This window comes from Gavia stellata, chromosome 19 (genome assembly GCF_030936135.1).
Source record: "Gavia stellata isolate bGavSte3 chromosome 19, bGavSte3.hap2, whole genome shotgun sequence".
Lineage (NCBI taxonomy): Eukaryota > Metazoa > Chordata > Aves > Gaviiformes > Gaviidae > Gavia > Gavia stellata.
Genome location: NC_082612.1, coordinates 18852034 through 18872906, shown reverse-complemented (window position 1 = coordinate 18872906; position 20873 = coordinate 18852034). Strand labels below are relative to the sequence as shown.

Below are 20873 nucleotides of genomic sequence, written 5' to 3'. Positions count from 1 at the left end.
TGGTTGGACTTGACGGTCTTACAGGTCTTTTCCAACCATAGTGATTCTGTGATTCTGTGACTTTGGGTCTAGTTTTTAGCAGTTCTCTTTGAAGTGCACACAGCTTTATAGATATTGCTAAAAGACTTTGTTTCCACTGAGTCTGCAGCTGACAAAATTCAGGTACCGCAGGAGCTGCTGAGCTCCAGCACACCAAACAGAGCCCCGTGAAATCACTCAGCCTCCCTTCTAATCACAACAAAGCTTTTAAGTGATGATATTTGGCTGTCATTACAACCGATACTCAGCGCTGGACCACCACACTGAAAGAGGTGGAATGAAGCTTTAAAAGGAAGGACAAAGCGAGAGCTGCCTAGGCAGGACTAGCTCACGTGGAAGCGGCTTTCCAGAACACAAGAACACAATAGGTCTCGTTCACACAATGAAAATGAACAGCTAAACGTTAACCTAAGCCTGACTCTCTTACCAGTCCTTCCAGAGAGACAGTTTTCAGGAAGCTATGTGCAGGGATTCCTGAAAGTAGAGAATTACGGGCTCGGGGGAAGGCAGGGAAGGGAATCGCACAAACACAAGAACTGGTCTGTGCGGGCAAGCTGGGAAGTGGCGTAAAGACTAAGAAATACGCTCGAGGTTTTTGGTCAGAACACTTTCTCTGCAGCAGTTGCAACCTGAAGGGACTTAAACACACCATAGCTCTGATGCAGTTCACTATGGGTTATGAAGAACTTGGCAGGAACATCCTACAGAGCATATATTTATGACTTACCTTTGAAGCATCTATCACTTCACGTAGATAAGCTAATCATTGTTGCTTCTTTCCCTTGAACACAGGCTTTAGGATAAAAACATTCCATTGCGGCAAGGTGAGAAATCTTTGCCTTCCAAAACATCCTGAACCCATCCTTAGCACAAGCTTTCCCACAGCACAACCACCCAGGTCTGTGTCAGATGCATGGGGTGGTGGCAGTGGGGATGCAGAGGGTTGTGGTGAGGTGGGTGTTGGTCTCTTCTCCCAAGCAAAGAGTGATAGGACAAGAGGAAACAGCCTCACGTTGCAGCAGGGGAGGTTCAGGCTGGATATTGGGAAGAATTTCTTTCCTGAGAGAGTGGTGAAGCATTGGAAGAGGCTGCCCAGGGAGGTGGTGGAGTCCCCATCCCTGGAGGGGTTCAAGGAACATGTGGACGTGGCACTGCGGGACATGGTTTAGTGGGCATGGTGGGGTTGGGTTGGGACTTGATGATCTTGCAGGTCTTTTCCAACCTGAATGATTGTGTGATTCACCAAACCAATGTATACCCATTCTGACACCTGCATGTTAGACTGCATTTTAGGAGCCCAATACTGTACTTGGCACCGAAGCATCATCCAGCAGCGCAAAAAATACTGTAACCAGCATCTGTATACTTTTTTCCCCCCCTCTCCATCCAGGGGAAAAGCCCAGGTAAGAAAGCTTTTGTGAAAAGCATTTAATCATACATTAATACATACTGTAGGAAGAAAAAGCAATGTGAAAGATGTGTACTGCCTTGCTCGATAAGTGTGATTTCGGAAAAGTAAGAGAAGCTACATAGAGGGGGGTTTTAGTGCAAATCACAGCAGTTTCACTCATTTCACTTCTGATGTTATCGAAGGTCACTGAGAAAGCCTTGGGGGAGTTGCACTCATCCATCCGGCTAAGCACAGCCTGTATAAACACAGCAGACAACAAACATCAACATCATTTCTCTTTCCAGACCAGCTTCATGCAGATCTGGACCCACCCGCTTGCTCCAAACCAGCTTTTGCAACCATTTTGCTACCAATACTTGACCTCATTCCTAAACACGCATCTTATCAAAACCCGATCTAACAGCAGTGCCGGGTTACTGCGCTGTGCAAGCGTGAGGGTGGGCAGGCAGCGACCCAACAACAGACAGCTGCCAGAAATCATGTTTGCCTGCTGTTCCCCTCCACAATATAAAAATCAAAATGTACACTTTTTAAAATCAGCACCCAAGTAGAAACATCACGGGAAGTATTGTGACAGAGGTTAACAGCTTATCTGCTGCTCCTGTAGTTGATACAGCAATTAATGGATTTTTTTTTTCCCCCCTACAACGTCAGTTATTGCAATAACTCAGTACTCAGAGTGAATAATTTTACACCAATTTGCTTTTTTTCCCCCCCAAATCCATGCAAGACTGTTTTAAACTGTGGAGGAGCACCACCAAGCATCAATAAACCTTCAGAGCAAGTGGTTAGGCTTTACAGGCATCACTAACATTTTCCTACATGCGTGCTACATCCATCGCTTAGGTATGTTCTCACATTTATGCCCGAGTGAGCATCATCTGTCTTTTGAAGATAACACAAAGAAATGGATAGAGGATTTCATATTGGCTATCATTTGGTCAAAAATATATCTCAATTAAAAGGGCAAGGCATTTAGAGACAGACTTAGCTAGCCCTCAAATCCCAGCAAATAATGCTTCTGCACTTGCAGGCCAATCATACCTTATTGTTAGAGCTAACCTAACATGTTCTCATGTTCCCAAAACCATTTGTGCCTTAGGCACTGGAGTATCAGTAACAGGATTCCCCTGCGGCCATCAAATCCAGCAGTGGAAATGAATCATGCTGCCTCTGCAAAGTGCTGGTTTTCAATTCTCAATCTGGTTTAATACTGAATGCACTCAAATATTTCACTTATCCAAACTTTGTAAGCCACTATGAAGTATCAGAATGATGGTCTTAGAGGCATGTTTCTGCTAAATGAAGGCTTTTAAAGAATTTAATCAATTGCTACCTGTTATTTCTCTAATGCAACAATGAGATGAGCAATAAAATACTAACCTTTTCATCAGTTTTTCACCATAACCCCTTTCAGTCAAGTGTTCAACCTCTAACAGCCCCACTGGATTTAAAAACTTTCCCATTTATCTCCAGAATCCCAACACAATTAACCAAAGTTCAACAAAAAGACAGTTTAACTGAAGTTTATCTTACTTTACTGAGAAGAAACACCTGATTTTACATAGGAAGGCCGTATTTAAGTGTGTCAGTATACTGGCTACCATGATTTACCCCAGCAGCCTGCCACAGTTTTCAAGTCTTTCTTAACATGCAGTGTTCTAACAGTATCACATACTACCTACCAACTTGGAAAAGGAGTTTACTGGATCGCAACTGAAGGAAATTCAGGCACCTCCAAAACTACTTTCCTGAAGTCTAACTTTTTGCTGGAGCAGATCTGGTTCAGATACCTTTACAAACCCTAACTAGTGTGACTGACACATGCCCATGGTATCTCAGAACTTGATATGGCTTCTCAAAAATCAGTTCTTCAAGCCTTCGCCTTTATTAGTCTTCACATTTAAGCAAGGATTTTAAAAACAGTCAAAAAAAATTCAACTTTTTTTGTGGAAGATTGCTACAGAAACATCCTGAAAAAATCCTCTCTCAGGGAATTGCCAGAGGCTGAATATGAATTTGATATTTGCATCTTTTAACAAGGCTTGAACTAGGCATCGTTTACAATTTATTATGCAACTCCATGACAATTTCTTTGTTATGAATTGCAACTCTGTTTCTCTCCTTCCATTAGCATTCCTGCAAGTAGGAATTTTGGAGTAGCTCATTCAAGCACACATCCTAAAAGGAATATCCAATGTAAAGGTATTATTTAAGTCAGCTGTGAACCTAAGCTCTAGGCAGAAGTACACAGCAGCCAGTTAGTCCAGGCCCCAAAGCACTCCTAGGGCTGTGTCTAAAACCAGGAATGAATTAAGATCGCATCTTTTGATTCTAGCCTAACGCTCAAGAGGTTCATAATCAAAACGTTCAAATGAAGTCAATTGCCCAAGAAACACTCTGAACTCAGAACTCACACAAGACTGAGGTATACAAAAGGCATTAAATATTTATTATTCTAATTACAGCAGCTTTACACAGGAAAGTTAAAAAAGTTTAAAAATATCCTAATTTTTGGATTTATGATTTTTCTTCTTGACAGTTAGTCAGTAGGTCCCTGGGATATCTGTAGGCACCTTTAAGAGTTCTTCGACTTGTTCTTGTAAAGCCTCAGCTTTTTCACTCAGCAGCATCTATAATGGAAAACCCCCAAAGAATTAGAAGACAAAGACAAACGTTAGCTATAACTGTGTTAGACAGGTTGAAACACCAATGTTTCTTTCCTAACTTGCACCAGGTCTGTAAAAAAATGCTGCTGCAACTCACAAGACCGCAGTACCTTTGCCTCAGAGGACTAACATTTTCACAAGTACTACTACCAACATTTTTTACTGTTTAGTGAATACCCGTATGAAAAACACTAACACAAATTCATACACAGCTGGCTTTCTCAGTTCTGCCATCACATAATACACAACATTTAACAGAACATAAACAGTTTTCTCTAGAACTGTTACCAAGAGCATTCTTAGCCATAAACATTTATTTTCCAGTTCAGAATAAATATTTGTACGTTGTGCCTGCCAAGTTGCCAATTTCTTGCTTTGTACAAAATTCCTCACTACAGGGTTTTACATCAGACAAACAGGACCCCCAACATTAGCAACTGTTTAATCTACTGCCCTGAACTGTTTGTGGCTGGCAGTTGCAGTACAACAGCCCCCCAGTAGCATGTGTAGCTAACACACACAAGCACTCTTCCAACTTCCCAATTAGAGAAAACTCCATCACGTTTAATATCTGAGCATGAGATTAAGCTAGACGGGTGGATGCAGCACCAATGTAAATGAGGTATCTGCATCTTTTGGCTCATAAAGCAGCAGTAAGGAGCCTACAACAACATTAAATGGTCATGACCTTTTTTTAAGTGCATAAACCCCAAAAAGTTAGTACTTTTACTCCATCAGAATATACAAACCAAGACTTTGTTATCAACTGCATCATTTTTACACCAACCACCCATTCATTTATTCTAGGCATTCCCTTACTTTACCAAAAGCTTACTAGTTTAGCAGAATCAAACATGAAGCAGATGCCACTGCAACAGCAGATGATTAATGGAGACTGAGGAGAGAAAATACTACCACTCAATAAATAAAAATACTTCCTGTATTTTTTGTTTAGGCACAACTCAATGTTTGTTACAGATCCTTTCCCTTGGATTATTTAAGTGTGCCTTAGAGCCAGATATTAAGTGAAGGCCCTTCTCATGATGCATATTCAAGATGGAAAACAATTAGAAAGGAAAGAATAACAGGGCCTGACAAAAGCAACCTAAATAGGGGAGGTTAACCCTATACCTTATCAGTTTTCATTTCTACAGTCCTGAAAATCCTGTTCTTTTGTCACAACTACCACTAGAATGTAAGGCAAGTCCTGAGGTACTGGCAGAATCGAGCATTTTCAGTTATGATGAATCAGCACGGAGATCAAGGTAGTCGTTTACTTCCCGCATTTCATCAGACAAGCTGTCAAACTTTTTTGCCCTTTGCTTCCCCTCTGAAAAAGAGCACAACTTTCCACTATCCTGTATATAACAAATTGTTTTAAGAAAAGTTTAAGTTTGCCTATCAATCACGAGCATGAAGGTCAGCAATTGCTCAATTCATTACTATTAACCATCTTGGACAAATGATATCATCAGGAAAGTATTTCAATGTATTCTTAATACGGATCAGTATTTGAATCACAAATATCCACTAATGCCTTTACTACTAAACCGAATCCTTCACTTTTAACATCATTCAAGCATCCACTTTTGACATACTTAGGTTCTGAAGCAGGTTTTTATAACTTTGTTTCTGACCTACCTTTGCAGATGAAACGATTTGTTTAGCTTGACGTCGTGACAAGTGCTCAATCGTCTTGACCAGAGTTTCTGGATTTGCATTAGCCAAGTGTGCTAAAGTTTTGTACCCTGCATTATAAAGCTGTTTTGCTCGTGCCTGCAAGTCCAAAATTGTGTTAGATTATTAGAACAGACAATAAGAATTACCGTGAAGTGCCAATCTCTGCACCAACCTCAAACATTTCATCTTTGCACATCAATCCAATTCTGATTTATCTTTTTAAGAGCACAAATACTCACCGAAAATATTTACTCCCCCAAAATACAGCTTTGCTGCCAAGATTTACCTCCCTATACAATCTTACCCAGCTCTTAGGAACCCATTTGTCATTATTTTCTGGGAGCCTAGATGATAGTGACTCTGTCATCCTCTTTTGTTATCGTGTTCTCTGCATTCACTGTCACTGAGAGGAATGACTGTCTCGCATTCTTTGGAGGTGTGTAAGTGAAAGGAGGGCTGATTTTATCCAAAATCTTTTTTCCACAGAATTTTCACAGAACAGAGCTTTCACAAAATTCCAGAAAAGACTATACTTTCCTGTTTCAAGCTTATAAATAATTTTTCCTTTAGTATCACAGTATCTTTTTTATTTCTCTAGTTTTGTGCGAAGTCATGGCTGTGAGCACACATATAACAGGAGAGATACACGTCACAGGAGAGATTCTCCGGAATTTGATCATCACCAGTGTAAGGGGGTGCGCATTGACTGCTGCTCTTAACTTGGTTTGATCCTGTTGCTATGTAAGGTAGCCAAGCAGTATTTGCCTAACAGAGGGGCTCTGGGCAAACATTTCTCTTCCAAAACACATACTGCTAGAACTTTACGAAGTTTAAATTAAAATGCACTTCTACACTAGTAGTGGAGTAATTTAGTATACCCAAAGCTTTCGTATCCTGAGTTACGAAATAATACCCATTTGATGAACAAGTGTTACACCTCCAAACATTTGGTCGATTACCTTTTTTTCTTTCCCCCTCACTTCTTTTAAAGACAACAAGGAATAGAAAGACATTTACTTGATAGCATATGTGGGGTTTTTTAGCATCCAACAGGTAACAGCTTACAACATATTATCTTCCTCCATGGTAATTGAGGACTATGCATATTCATTGATGCGAAGTAGGTGTCATTATTTTCACCAAAAATAACCGCTAATTGCCAGCAAATATTTTCTGTGCAGTTTGGCTCTTATATACACACTAGGACCAATGACGCAGAATCTTTCCCCACTAATGACTTAAATCTCATGGAAAGGTTTTAGATTGCTCTTTGAAAACTGTGCAAGTCAATGTGCAGAAAATAATTTTATCTTTCACTACAGTAACCTTAAGATTGATTTTATCATTTCCTCCACAGAAATCTAAGCAAATCACATCTGTTCAAGATGACAGTCTACCTGCTACAAATATCAGCTGTCAGTATAGTTTTAACTCCAGTGAAGTAGTACCTTCGTTATAGCAATAATTTGGAAGAGTCATCTTTAAAATTCAACTTCAGCATAATCATACCGTCCTGGCTGTTTTTGCCCTTACACAGAAATGCTCCCATATGGAGTAAGCCATGAAGAAAGGACTACTTACCTTTTGCATCCAATTAAAAAAATCGGTATATACAGAAAAGCATTAGGCTCTACATCTTCATCATTGTTTAGCTTCTCAGAATAAAACCTTACGCCACTAAATTCAATGGTTTGCTGACAAACTGATTCTACAATAGGCTGGACAGGCAAGTTAGATCATTTTGCAAAGAGGTCCAGTGATTACTTCTAACCTTGTACTGAAGCCCAAAAAGATTTTCTACTTTAAAAGGAGTCTTTGATTCAGAGATAGATTAAGTTTCTTATTTAAAACACATGCAGCACCGCAAGTGATTGTAAAAGCCTAAGTTCCCCATAGGATTTCACATATTTCTGTGAGGATCTTCTAACTCAACTAAATATGTAAATTCTTATTCCTCTTTACTCCCATGAATTGAAGAATCCTTACCACAAAAGAAACCTGGACTCTGTTTTCCAGCTGAGTATACAGCTAAATTTTGTTCAAACACAGCATTTTCACTGTTGCTGTGGGAACAGCCAGAAGAAAAACATTATTGGCTCCAGCTCACATTTCCTCAACAGACCACTTCTTCCCCAATCTCCAGGACTGTTGTGGGATGTCTGCACTATGCCAAATCCTCAATAAAAACTAGCTTGGGTCTTCCAGATATGCTTGAAAGGCACAGTAACATTTAGCATACAAGTTTACATTGAAAAAATCTCAAAGCCAGGTTTACTAACCTCTAGAACCCCTGCTACCTCCATCAGAGGGATGAGTTCCGTCTTAACACAGTACGTCAACTGCTTGGTAAGTTCTGTCAGCAAAGCTTTATAAACCCAGAATTCTTCCAATTCCTGCAGAGACAAAGATCACAAAATCAGATCCCAAGTTCTGTATTTGGGGGGTACGACTGATAAGAGCTCTGCTACGGTAACAAGCATATATTTGGCTTTTAGACAGGGGAAGCACTATTATTTCTAGTTATCCTTTCAGCTAGTTGCAGAGTTGTAGCTAGCACTCTTCAGCTGAACATCCCAAAGCTGCAGCAGTTCTGAAGGATAAGCAATGCATTATTTCAATAGAGAAAAAAACCCAAGAGAACAAGCCAAGTCAGCTGTTTTCCTGAGATGCCATTCCACAACCAGATGGCCTTATTTCCAAGAGAGAGGTAAAATTGCCAATTATGTCACCAACAGCACTGACACTGATCAATGCTCTGTACAGTTTGTATATTTCCACATTCTCAGTGCATAAAGCTTACTTTTAATGTAAGAAATATCACTGTACAGGCACGCTTTTCTGAACAGGAAAAGGAATTTTGTACAGAAAAGGTGAAATACACCACCTGTGTTCAGTTCTAATGTATGAGAACAAAACTGCAGATTTTGCAAAACCAATTCCAAAGAATTTATTGGAATTCATTTAACATACTACCTCACAGAAATGTAGAACACAGGAGGCGAATGAGGCAGCAGAATTCAGGAGATTTTGCACATATCCTCGGGACATATTAAATTTCTCTGAAACACTCCATACGTTGGTCTCTTTCAGTAGGGTATAAAGGACAAACGACAGGTACAGCCTGTTTACCACAGCACTGTCCACATTCTAGGAATAAAGCAAGCTAGAATTCAGAGCCAATATCACATTCAAGGTATTAAGTGCTACAAGGAAATTCTTTTCATCTCTACTCCTTCACATCTCTAAAACCTGTCATTAAACATGTCATGACACTAAATAACATTAAGAAAACCAACCAATGAGGTTAAAAGAACCTTACTAAGTCAAACAGTAATAAAGAACACTAGCAGAAAAACAATCTAGACTTTATAAACAATCAAATGAAATGATGAAACTGTCATCTTAGGTAACAGAAATCTCCAGCCTACCTTTCTGATGGCTTGACCAGAAGCCTTTTTTGTAATAAAGCTTTCAGGTACTCCCACAATATCCGCTACTTTTTGCTCTGCTGCACTTAGCTGATTGAACTAAAATAAAATTTTGTAAGGATTTTTCAGATATTTAGTTCTCTTAATATTTTAGAAAACACAAGTCTACTACTCAAAGTGAAGCAACGTTTTTCCGTATCTCTATATAGTACTCAGTCACTAGACTAGTACTATAGTCACTAAACAGTGATATTTGCAGCTGCTTTGCCTACTTGTTTGAATTATCTGTAACTGTCCATCTCTGAATGCCACATTTTAACAAAATTAAATAGGTTTTAGTGCTTCCCCTACTATGCAACACTTTACAGAAAAGGAAGTAGTCGAATTACAGGTGGATCTCGCAGAGCATGCAAGACTAGAATAAGGGCTGTGCTGCTAAGGCTGACATAAGCCTGCGGGAAGGTATTGGTCACAGTGTAATGGTTGCAGTCATGGCTGGAGTTAAGCATTAGACTCGGATATCAAAGATTAAGACTTAACACTCTAGTGGATTTTTCTCCCTAAACTACAGATTAAATGAACAAGCATCAGCAGGTAAATATAACTAGTTTAAAGGAAAAATCTTGTTTAAGATCAACTAGACTCTGGTGATGGCAAGGCTAGCACCAAGGTTAGAATCAGGATTTGGAGCACTGGCAACTCAAGAGATGTGTTTCATGCCACTCTTTCCCCCAGACAGGGTCAAATATTAAAGACAAAAGAGAACTCAGCTTTTTATGCAATACAGGAAAGCACTTCTGCCCTGTCACTGAAAATAAAATAGCGTATCTTAACTTTTCATCAAATCCTTACCCCAATCTACATTTCCTATGCGTACAAACTTAATTAGAATTTAATAAGCAGGATTACTATATGCCCCGATGCATGTTTGCTAGTAAATTCTCACCTGTCTCAAGTATATCATCCAATCTGGGCTACAGTTAAAAGTCATATCATACGGAGTTGCCAGATATAGTAGATGAAGATTGCTCTCAAGAATCAGCCCTTCCAAACCTTTCTTCAATTCTCTGTAAAGAAGATTGCAGTATGCCAAGTCTATAGACCCTATAATAAGCACACAATGTATTGCAATTTTAAACAGGCACACAGAGTTAAGTGTAATAGATTTTAGCATAGAGTCAGTATTTCCTTTATCTTCCACAAAAGCTCGTTATGCCATCTAAGTTGAAGAGAAGTAACTGTAACCTGAATAATGGCTCTAACCTAACATGAGCAGTGAAACAGAACTGAGGAAAGGCAGTCTTCTATTTCCATGTATGTCTGTTCTGTGTGTGGTTTTGGAGTGTTTGTGAATTGCCTTGGCTTTAATGAAATCCTGGAACAATCTTGTAGATTGAAGGAAACTTTCAGCAATTCATCCTAGTCCAGTTGCATTCCATACCCCGTATCTTTACTCTATGACAGGAAAACAGAACTTCCTGATACACTCTCTTCTTTATTACAGTTGGTCTACATGTCATATGCTTCCTTTCCCTCTTAAGCTTCCCTCTAGGTCAAGAAATCCCCCTGTTCACAATACCTGTTTGTAACAATGAATTATAAAAGGAGGTCATGAGCCATTTTGATTACAATCAACTAAATCAAATCTAAATAATTTTTTGGGGGGTACAGTTCTGGTTTTACTCCCATTGTGACCAATGTTATTACATTTCATTCCTATCACGTTCAGTCATGCACTACTTGTTCATTCCCATTTTCAGTCCAGCTCATAATTTAGTAACCAAAACCGTCTCTCTACAACATTGCAGTTTCAGACTGAAGATGGGAAAACATACAGCATTGAGGTAAGGCTGAGACGAAAGCATTTGTTTAAACAAAGATTGTAACAAGAATAAAAAAAGTCTTACCTTTATATGTAGCTTTACCCAATGGTGTGATTGTTAGTGTACATTTGGAATTGTGCTCCTTCTCAGATATTCTTCCTTTTAGGAGTCCTTTTTCTATTAGATTTTCTAGCCCATCTTTAATTATCTCCGAGAGGCTCTTCTCTTTAGACAGCAGCTGCTGCTGAACACCCAGCAATGTACTGCACATAAAATTGTCGACTTCCTCATGGGTAACTGCTATCTGCATCAGTTTTGCAAGTGATTAGCATGTTTAAAGGTGTCACTTCACATAACACATTTCATAAGCCATATGAAAAAATTTACTGAACAGAGAAGCAGTTTGATATCCTGTTAACGTGCTTCTATAAAAATACGTGACAACAAATAGAATGATAGACAGTCTGCAATGGATCTGACAGGACTGCTCTCCACCTGTTCTACTATTCTATCTACTGCATCACGTTAATTTGTTTCCACTGTTTCTATTTGTATTTTGAATGAAGTATCAGAAATTGTAATGTTATTACTACTGTAATGTCTCATAAGGTAGATATTATTTTGACTTTTACACATAAGGAAATTGTCATGTTACGTGATTACTTGATAACTGAGTTAAATAAAGAGACTAATCAAATCTTTGTCCTTATCTGATTAGAAGCTGTTCTGAACTTGTAAGCCAATCTGTTTTAAAAGTCTGTTTTTCCTATAGAATCAATAGATAAGATTTTCTTTGCATTCCCAAGCACTTTAGTTACTCACAGAGAAGAGTTAACTGATACCTTCAGTCCAACCAAAGATAACAGCAGGCTCTGCATTCCCTTGGTCAACTCCAGCAGAAGATTGCTGTAACAATTCTCCAAAGGACTGTTAACTAAATCCTGAACCTAAAACAAGCAAGAAATATATTAGTTCAGGAAAAACATTTACACATTTGTTTTACACTTTTAAAAATACTGATACGCATCATTCAGCTTATAAAGAAAATAAGTGTAGGCATGTGAAGTTTAAGGTTAACATCTGAAAACAAACCACAAAGGTATTTTATAGGTATTCCTACATAAGTCAAATACTTGCAATGTTAAGAAGCGAACAAAAATCAAGCTAGGCAGCTCAGCTCCTCCTGTTTACCCCACCAGCTTAATGCAACAATTTCAATTACCGACAGCTTTGTAAAAATTACCAAGTGTTTGTCTTTTTCTTGCACTATGAGAATACTTTCGCCAGCACTGTCAATACCAGCTCGACCAGCTCTGCCAATCATTTGTTTATACTGGTTCTTCTTCAGGAAATCATTAGCAACATAAGGAGCTCTGAGAATAACCCTGTAAAGAAGTCTTTAGTGAGTTACACTTTATATTAAAAACACTAAAGCAGCAAAAAAATTTTACAAATGCATTCTTTATATATGCCCCTTGCTTAGTAACTAATGAAAATCAAACGCACCTGTTTGAACAGATGTGTAAATCAGCCAGGAAAGCATTTAACAATTTAAGGTTTATTGAATCATAAGCCATGTTTATTCTGTTTTGCAGAACCTTTGGAACTAGTCTTTACATCTACTCAAAGGCCTGAGTTTAAAAGCTAAAATCAAAGATATAAAACTAAACTAAAAACCATAAGAAACACTAACCATACATCAGTTACGCCAGAAAGAGAACACTTGTCTGTATGCATTTTTTTTCTCCCCTCAGATGCGTTATTCCAACATACACGCACATAAAACTGGATTCTTAGCAAACAGTCTTTGGTCAGACACAGTACAGCAGCCATATCATCAGCACTCGTATAAGAAAAGATAACACATTTTTGTCTTAAAACATTCAAACTCCATCTCCTTAGAAAAGATTTGTTTTACAATATCTAAAGTAACCACCATGAATTCCTTATTCTTCATTTACTCAGTTTATTAAAATTTCCTTAATCCATCTATAGATAAGTGCTCTTCAGCTACGCATCGTGAGGGATGCGCTACTGATTCAGATTTCCTACGTAAAAACTTTGCAGTCTCGTGTCCCGAGTTGAACACAAAATCCCTTACGCTTCCAACTTGCTAGTAAAAGCAGAAACATACTTTAAATAGCGCCATTATTTCCAAGTTATTAAAGCAATTTTTTTACAAAGCAAAAATCAACGCAACAATAAAATACATTTCAGTTACTAACCTTCTAGCTGGCAGGTTGACTCCAGCAGCTAAAGTAGCTGTGCAAGCAAGCAGACACAGGACACCTGTAGAATATGCTTCCTCTATACTTTTTCTTTCATCATTTGTGAGGCCACTATGGTGATAGGCAATACCAAAAGGGATTGTTTGCTTCAGAACAGGACAGACACTTCCATTTCCAATATTCTTTAGGTTCTTGATGAGATCTTGTTTCTCTTTCTCCCTGTGAGCTCTGAATTCTCTTGGCAGAGGAAAAGCATTTCTTTAGACTTTGACCAATCATTAACTACTCAAAAAAAAGAGACATGCTTACTGTCTATTTCTGTTCATTATCCATTCCTCTAACATCTAGGTTGGAGAAATAGTTATTTCCAGTAACTTTAAAATAGCAAGACCCAGGAGACTGATTACATTGCAACAGAACTCTTCCTGTTTGTAAGCACAGGTAGAGAAGAGATCAAATACTGATTGGGTGTGGGTGTCAAGTGCACTGAAGAAAGGAAATAGGGCCAGTGTCAGCTCATAGTGAAGATTATAGGTACATCAAAAACAGTTTCAATTTTGATAGCAAGGGAGGGGTTTTGTTTGTTTTAACGTAATTTCTTCCTACATGAAATTTAACTTTGCTAGACCATTACGAGTTGATCATATCACATTGAAATGAAACCAAACGTAAGTCTTACTTTCTTCTCTTTATCAACAAAGCCTGGTTTAGATTTTACAACCTACCTTCACGAAGTAGGCGTGGAACAGAGATGCTCAATCAACTAGTAACATACGTGACCAAATCCCAGGCTACAGAGAAAGTGTTTGTTTTCTAAGTTTGGAGAGGACCAGTGCCAAAGGGACACAAGGTTAGCTTAATTTAGTTTGCTTTTCTTTATTATTTGTCCTCTAATAACCATTTTTTCAACTAGTTTGTTTAAAAAATAAGACCTTTTTTAAAACATTTGTTTAATGAGCCTTGAGCAGTTTGCTATCATTTATACAGTTAGCAACTTTACATGATTCCATATTCAAAGTATTTACCTCTGATCACCAGAGAAAGTCACTTGCAAACTAATGAAGATAAATCCTAAGTTCTGACCAATTATTCCATATATAAAAAACCATGACAAACTTACTTCTTGAGGTACTTGCACACCATTGAAGCCACATTTTCACAGTTCTTTTTAGTGGGACAAAAGATTAGGCAGGAATATTTAGGAATAACTTCAGTAACCAGTGCAATAATGTGGTCAGGATCTGCTTTCTCCAGATTACTAGAATACTATCATAAACACAGATTGACAAACATTTAACCTTAGAAATTAAGTCATAAACTAAGTATTTAATACTCATTCTCAACCTTCGCTAGAATACTCCCATTTGCTTTCATGTGACATAACTGCAAGAAGTTGTAGGAAAAGCTTTTCTCCCAATCCCCACTTGAAAGAGTTTATTAACACATCTAGCTTGAACTGAGGGATACGTGGATGTAAGAATCAAGTGCTTTGCTTCTTCCCCTTAATACTTCAATGTCTTTTAGCAACACCATAGTGATGTCACTTGTGCTACTGTCAGCCTACCACAACATTTTTCTTTTTAAAGGTTGAAATGAATCCCTAGAAGGCAGTAATTAGGCAACAAAACCCCAAAAAGATGTCATCTTTCAGTATTGTCTAAGAGTGATCAACTGTTGAGAAAATCTACCCAAAACCATAAAGCACTGGGTATCTGGAATACCCAAACCCATTGCTCTTCACACGTCAAAATACTGAAGAAACCTCTACCTTAAAGAGCTGTAAAGAAGTGAAAATCAAGTTAAGCGTTCAGTATTTTAAAGGCCTTTTTCCTCCTCAAAGCCTACCATTTTCTTTCTCATGGGTATTACAAATGAACTATCACATATAAGTAATTTCTCTGGTAAAAGCTCTGTAAACAAATCCATGTAAAATAATACATTCCCTAACTATAGTTCAAAGAAACTATAAGCACTTTGGTTTTACCTTGAAATTAAGCAGACGTGAAAAAGTAAAGCCATTTTCTGTTTTGCTGTCAACTGCATAAATGGTGTCCCGTATCTTTACGTATTCCTTTAATTCTACCTAGGGAAATATAAACCATAAACAAAAACTTTAGTTAAATTACCAGGTCTTCTCTAAAGATTAAGCTATTACTGATGTACAGCTTTTCTACGCATCACATTTCATATACATACTTGCACACACACAAGCACATGCTCCACCCCATCACGAATTTTTTTAAAAGTTAATTGTTTTAATTATCTGCCTTGAGAAAGTGTCTAATTATAACGAAGAATATGACAAACGTTGTATCCCATGAACTATTCATAAAGCATCGTCATGACAGCATTCAAGCACCAGTAGCACAGACTCTAGTTATATGAAATGAACTGTAATGATTTATCACAGTAGTTGTAATTTGGGAATTGGTTTAGTTCAAATGACACAAATGCCTTAACAGAACAATATAAAGGTACTTGCACTTGTGCATTTACAAGTGCAGGGTGCTATTTATTGCACTGGTACAACTGCAAGCAGGAGCAGGCATTACATTATATTACACCATCAAATTAAGCACAAAAGCTGTGATACAATTCTAAACAAAGCCAAATATCTTCTTTACTAGTTTATGGTATCTTGTATACAGACCGGTCTGAAATTGTTAGTATAGTACTCTGCTTGCAGGAACTTCTGCAGGTCTCCAACATTATTTAAAGTCGCACTCATTCCAATGATTTGCGTGTTTTCTGCAAAACAGAAATTGCAATGAATTTATTGGCACGTTCACTATTTTTAACACTTCTGTTCAGTATTTAAGTCATCAGCCTGCTTCTCCATCATTAGTCTTTTCAAATGCCAAAGTAGCAGGTTTGAAGGGGGTATAGCTAAGAATTATTACCTGAAACAAACATAAAAAAGGAATCCTTCTCTATAGAAGCATTTGATTGGGATGGCTAAGGGGCTCCTACGAAGAAATGGAACACATTTGACAATACTCAGGATTTCTCAAAGAAGTAGTATCAAAGAACCTTCAGAAACACATCATTACAGGGTCAACTAACTAACACTTAAATGAGTAAATGCTGTTACTGCATGGAGTCATGCTGTATGTTTCAAAATAGGCTAGAACACCACAAATCCAGAAAGCAGAGGTATGCCTTCTCTCTAGAGATGACATCACTTCAATATTTTAATAACATTAACTGCAGCCATGACTTACTGCTAGTGTAAAGAATTTTTGCAAGAGTAATTTCCAGTGTTGCTCCGCGACTTCCCTCACCAAGCATATGCAACTGCGTATAGAAGGGAAAAGAAAACGCAAAAATATTACTGTGTTAGGCATATTTACACAAAAACCCTAATTATGTAGTCCTGAACAAATATTACAGGAATGTCTTCGTTGGACTTCCTCGTGATATCCCTCCGGTAAATTTTGACTGCTAAGCTCCTTCCAGAAGCATAGCCTCACTGAAACAACATTTAAGAATCATGGAAAAACAGACCCAATCGCAAACGTAGGTAACAAGAGTTACCTTCCATTTAACTAGACCACAACTGACACAAACAGTTAACTCCTGACAGCAAACAGTCAGTGTGGAGAACTTTGTATTCACCAGCCTAAAGCAATTTTAAGCAAACCGTGTTTTAAGCAACAATTACAGTGGAAGGCAATATAAAAAATTTTCTAGCAGCCAGCTACTTCCAGAAAAAGTAGAAGTTAATTCTTAAGCTGCCTTCTGTTTAGAAGCTACTGTGTTAAAGTAAGGCCAGGCAGCCTGAAGCATTCCATGAATTAAACATTCCTGTTAGATGTTATATGTGTGATTCAACCCCACAATCAACCCTTAACAGCACAACTCAGCCACACCACTAAGAAGCAGAGTAAAGGGGAATTCTCACAGTCAAATGTTACTTGACATTTTTCTTTTCTTTAATGTTTCATATAGTCATGATTAATACCAGACACAAGGCCTCATGGTTTCACATTTAGGAATTCAGTTCTGGGATTAATAAAATACATTAGAGAATCACAGAATCACTAAGGTTGGAAAAGACCTGTAAGATCATCAAGTCCAACCACCAACCCAACCCCACCATGCCCACCAAACCATGTCCCGCAGTGCCACGTCCACATGTTCCTTGAACCCCTCCAGGGATGGGGACTCCACCACCTCCCTGGGCAGCCTCTTCCAATGCTTCACCACTCTCTCAGGAAAGACATTTTTCCTAATATCCAGCCTGAACCTCCCCTGGCGCAACTTGAGGCCGTTTTCTCTCATCCTAGCACTAGTCACCTGGGAGAAGAGACCAACACCCACCTCCCCACAACCCCCTTTCAGAGAGCTGTAGAGAGCGATGAGGTCTCCCCTCAGCCTCCTCTTCTCCAGACTGAACAACCCCAGCTCCCTCAGCCGCTCCTCATCAGACTTGTGCTCCAGACCCCTCACCAGCTCCGTCGCCCTTCTCTGGACACGCTCCAGCACCTCAATGTCCTTCTTGGAGTGAGGGGCCCAAAACTGAACACAGCATTCAAGATGTGGCCTCACCAGCGCCGAGTCCAGGGGCACAATCCCCTCCCTACTCCTGCTGGCCACACTCTTTCTGATACAGGCCAGGATGCTGTTGGCCTTCTTGGCCACCTGGGCACACTGCTGGCTCATATTCAGCCGCCTGTCGACCTGCACCCCCAGGTCCTTTTCTGCCAGGCATTCCATATGATTAAAATGATTTACATTTTTTCTAATCCATTAGAGATGTCTGACAACTAGTTAGTTACTAAGTAATGCACTACCAACCATTAACACAGTAGATCTGTCTCTCAATATAGAATCTGTTGTCCTGATACAGCAACAAATGCTTCAGTTAAAAAAGTAACTTCCAATATTACAGAATTATGTACCAATGCAGAAAAAACTAAGTAGTAATAATTTCATGATAAACACTCAAAGCAAAATCAAGTAATCAAAAACTGCTCTTTACTAATAATTGCATATTAGAAATATAAAAAATTGCATATTATAAATTTGAGTAAATTTTCTAGCATACCTCATCTACTACAACCAGACCAAGGTCATCAATTCTTTGTGTTTCAATTAAGGAATTTACTAGAGCATGTCCTTTTTCTATAGTAGCAATATAAAGAGACTTTTTTATTCTCCTCTTGATTGGTGGAAATCTTCCTTTACTTGCTGCATATTCTTCAACCAGGAAACCCAATTCTATCCCAAAACTCGATAAACCCCTAACCTGTGAAAAAATCAATTAGAGAACAAACTCACACTCATTTTGGACTTCAGAGCCGCCTCAAGAACTCAACATGCATATAACCAACCCACACCACAATTAACTGTTTGAATTAGGGAAAACATATTAGCTGTGACTACTTTTTCCAATTGCAAAGCTGAAGTGTTCACAAATACTATCAAGCTTGGGTTACACCTGTTCTCTAAAATTAACTTTTCCTTTATATAAAAAAAATACTAGTTTTTATTTCACAACCATTTCTTTACCAAGTTGGGCTGTACAGCTCTAAGACTGCAGAACGATACATAATAGTTGAAAAAACCTATTATTTCAAAATTCAGCTCACTTTACTTTATAACTCGCATCTTCACCTCATAATTTATCTGTTTTATTATGAAATTACTGACCCTTGAAGCAGCACTTAGGAGAGAAGTCACTCACTTCCCACTATAAATTTATGACAACCATGGAGTTTGCTAAAATTAGTGTTAAAACCAGCCAAGTAAGAAGGCATATCAGAAAAGATAAGCAGCATCAGAAACACTGTATCCAGACCTTTTCTTGGACAATGGCAACATATGGCAGGATCATCAGAACGTCTTTCTGCCTGCAGAGTAATTCTTGGAGAATTATTATTTCAGCTACAAGTGTTTTTCCACCACTGGTTGGCAGTGAGTATATTAAATTCTTTCTTTGCTGTAGAGATTCTAACATTAAGCAATCATGCTGCCATTCTGCAAAATTAAAAAAGAATTATTAGCAATCCCCAGGGGCATGTTAATTAATATCAAAATGCTTATGTTTCATATAGAATACTTTAAGCCTAGTGTTTGAGAGTTTTTCTTCAATAAACCGCTAAAAGCTTTCAGTGATCAAGCCTTCCAAAGTACTCTATAAGCCATATTAAACTTGCCCACCCATCTAAAAAACCAAAATAACTATTTAATAAAAACAACCACTTTCCAACATGGTTTACATTAGATATTACCTTAACTTAAATATTTTTACAGTGTAATAGGTAAAACAGACAACACTTCACTAACAATTTGGTTCTTTTCAACAAACCATTAGTTAAATTACCATAAAGTGTTTCAATCCCTCGAAATTGTCTGAACAGATCTTTAACTTTGGTAGGTAATCCATAAAAAGGGCCTATATCAACAGAAGAAGATTCAATAGTTTTCTGTGCAACACAAATCTCTTCAGATAAAACAGCTTCTTTAAGCTGCTTGGTCTTAGAGACCTGCAGAGTCTGGGCTTTGGCATTTCCAGTCATAGCACTTTTCAGATGATCTTTAAGACTCTCAGCTTTAAATAAATCACACTTAGAGTCTGAGGAGAAGTCAGTGCGTCTGTTCCTGTGTTCAGCATCAGGACAAAAAGATGATGGGCTCCTGGTTTTGTCCGAAGAAGAAGTCACACATTTATTCCTCCTTTCTGAGGCTGGAGATGTTCTAGAACCAGAAGAACGTTCATGCATTTTCTCAAAATACAAAAGTTGTGACGATGGCAAGTCATCTAAAATAGATTCAGTTGGTTCTTGACTGCTATCCACCAGGTCACTTCCATCCATTTGGAAAGCATCTGCTTTGTCAGTTTTAAGGACAGCTGTATTTTCTGAAGTAGAAAAATTATCTTGTTTTTTCTGGTGAATTCCTGACTGAAGATTCCCATGTATGATTTCTCCAGATGCTTTAACATCCATGTTTTTATCCTGCAGGTATTTGTGCTCTATATCATCCACTTGAGCTAGCAAAGAATCATTTCCATAAAAGCTGTCATAGTTGCCAAACATATCTTCTTCGCTATCATTACTACACTGTAAAAACATAACAGTATTAAGACTCCAAGGTAACACCAAAGAAGGCAGCCTAACTTGTACAGCACACGTGTCAGATGCAAGTCATTTAAGACTTTCCCAACTTCACAAGAAAATTCAGTGTTTTTCTGATGCTGTTTATGAGGAAAACCTAGCTTGACTTCCAAAGGAATGCACGCTTTAACTCACTGCAACTTAACTTACAAGTAGACACGATGCCTGCATAGCTACTTGGTACTGATGGATTTTTTTCCAAGGCCAAAGCGCATCCCCTCGTACAGAGCCAGGCCCTCCCCGAGCACCGCCACACAGCCTCGGGCTGGGCCAAGCCGCCCTCCCAGAGTGCCCCCACCCCGCCAGCCCCGTACCGGGGTCTCCGCCGGGGGCCCCTCGCCACCGGAGCTCGGCCTCTTGCGAGCCACCGGCGAGCAGACGGCGCTGGGCTGCACCGGGGCCCGGCTCCGCTTGCGGACAGAGCCGGGGCGGCTCTTCCTCCGCACCGCCAGACTGGGCTCGGCCATCACCGTCGCC

The 20873-nt window shown here is 38.8% G+C and overlaps 1 protein-coding gene across 3 annotated transcripts; it reads right to left on the bottom strand.

The window, feature by feature from the left end:
* Nucleotides 1–3985: 3985 nt before the first annotated feature.
* Nucleotides 3986–20863, bottom strand: HELQ (helicase, POLQ like). 3 transcript variants are annotated; one of them, XM_059826854.1, is made up of 18 exons: nt 20711–20863; nt 19604–20342; nt 19068–19257; nt 18326–18521; nt 16500–16572; nt 15929–16026; nt 15263–15361; nt 14399–14544; nt 13276–13515; nt 12294–12435; nt 11893–11997; nt 11135–11354; nt 10174–10331; nt 9228–9326; nt 8773–8946; nt 8079–8192; nt 5761–5895; nt 3986–4083 (listed from the first exon to the last, which is right to left on the bottom strand). In XM_059826854.1, the coding sequence occupies exons 1-18, from the start codon at nt 20861–20863 to the stop codon at nt 3997–3999; spliced, it is 3168 nt and encodes a 1055-aa protein (XP_059682837.1). In that variant the 3' UTR covers nt 3986–3996. The 3 variants fall into 3 exon arrangements, with proteins under 3 accessions (XP_059682837.1, XP_059682835.1, XP_059682838.1); XM_059826852.1 differs by having other exon boundaries at nt 18326–18526; nt 19079–19257; XM_059826855.1 differs by having other exon boundaries at nt 18326–18526; nt 19079–19257; nt 20723–20863.
* Between the last annotated feature and the right edge of the window lie 10 nt (nt 20864–20873).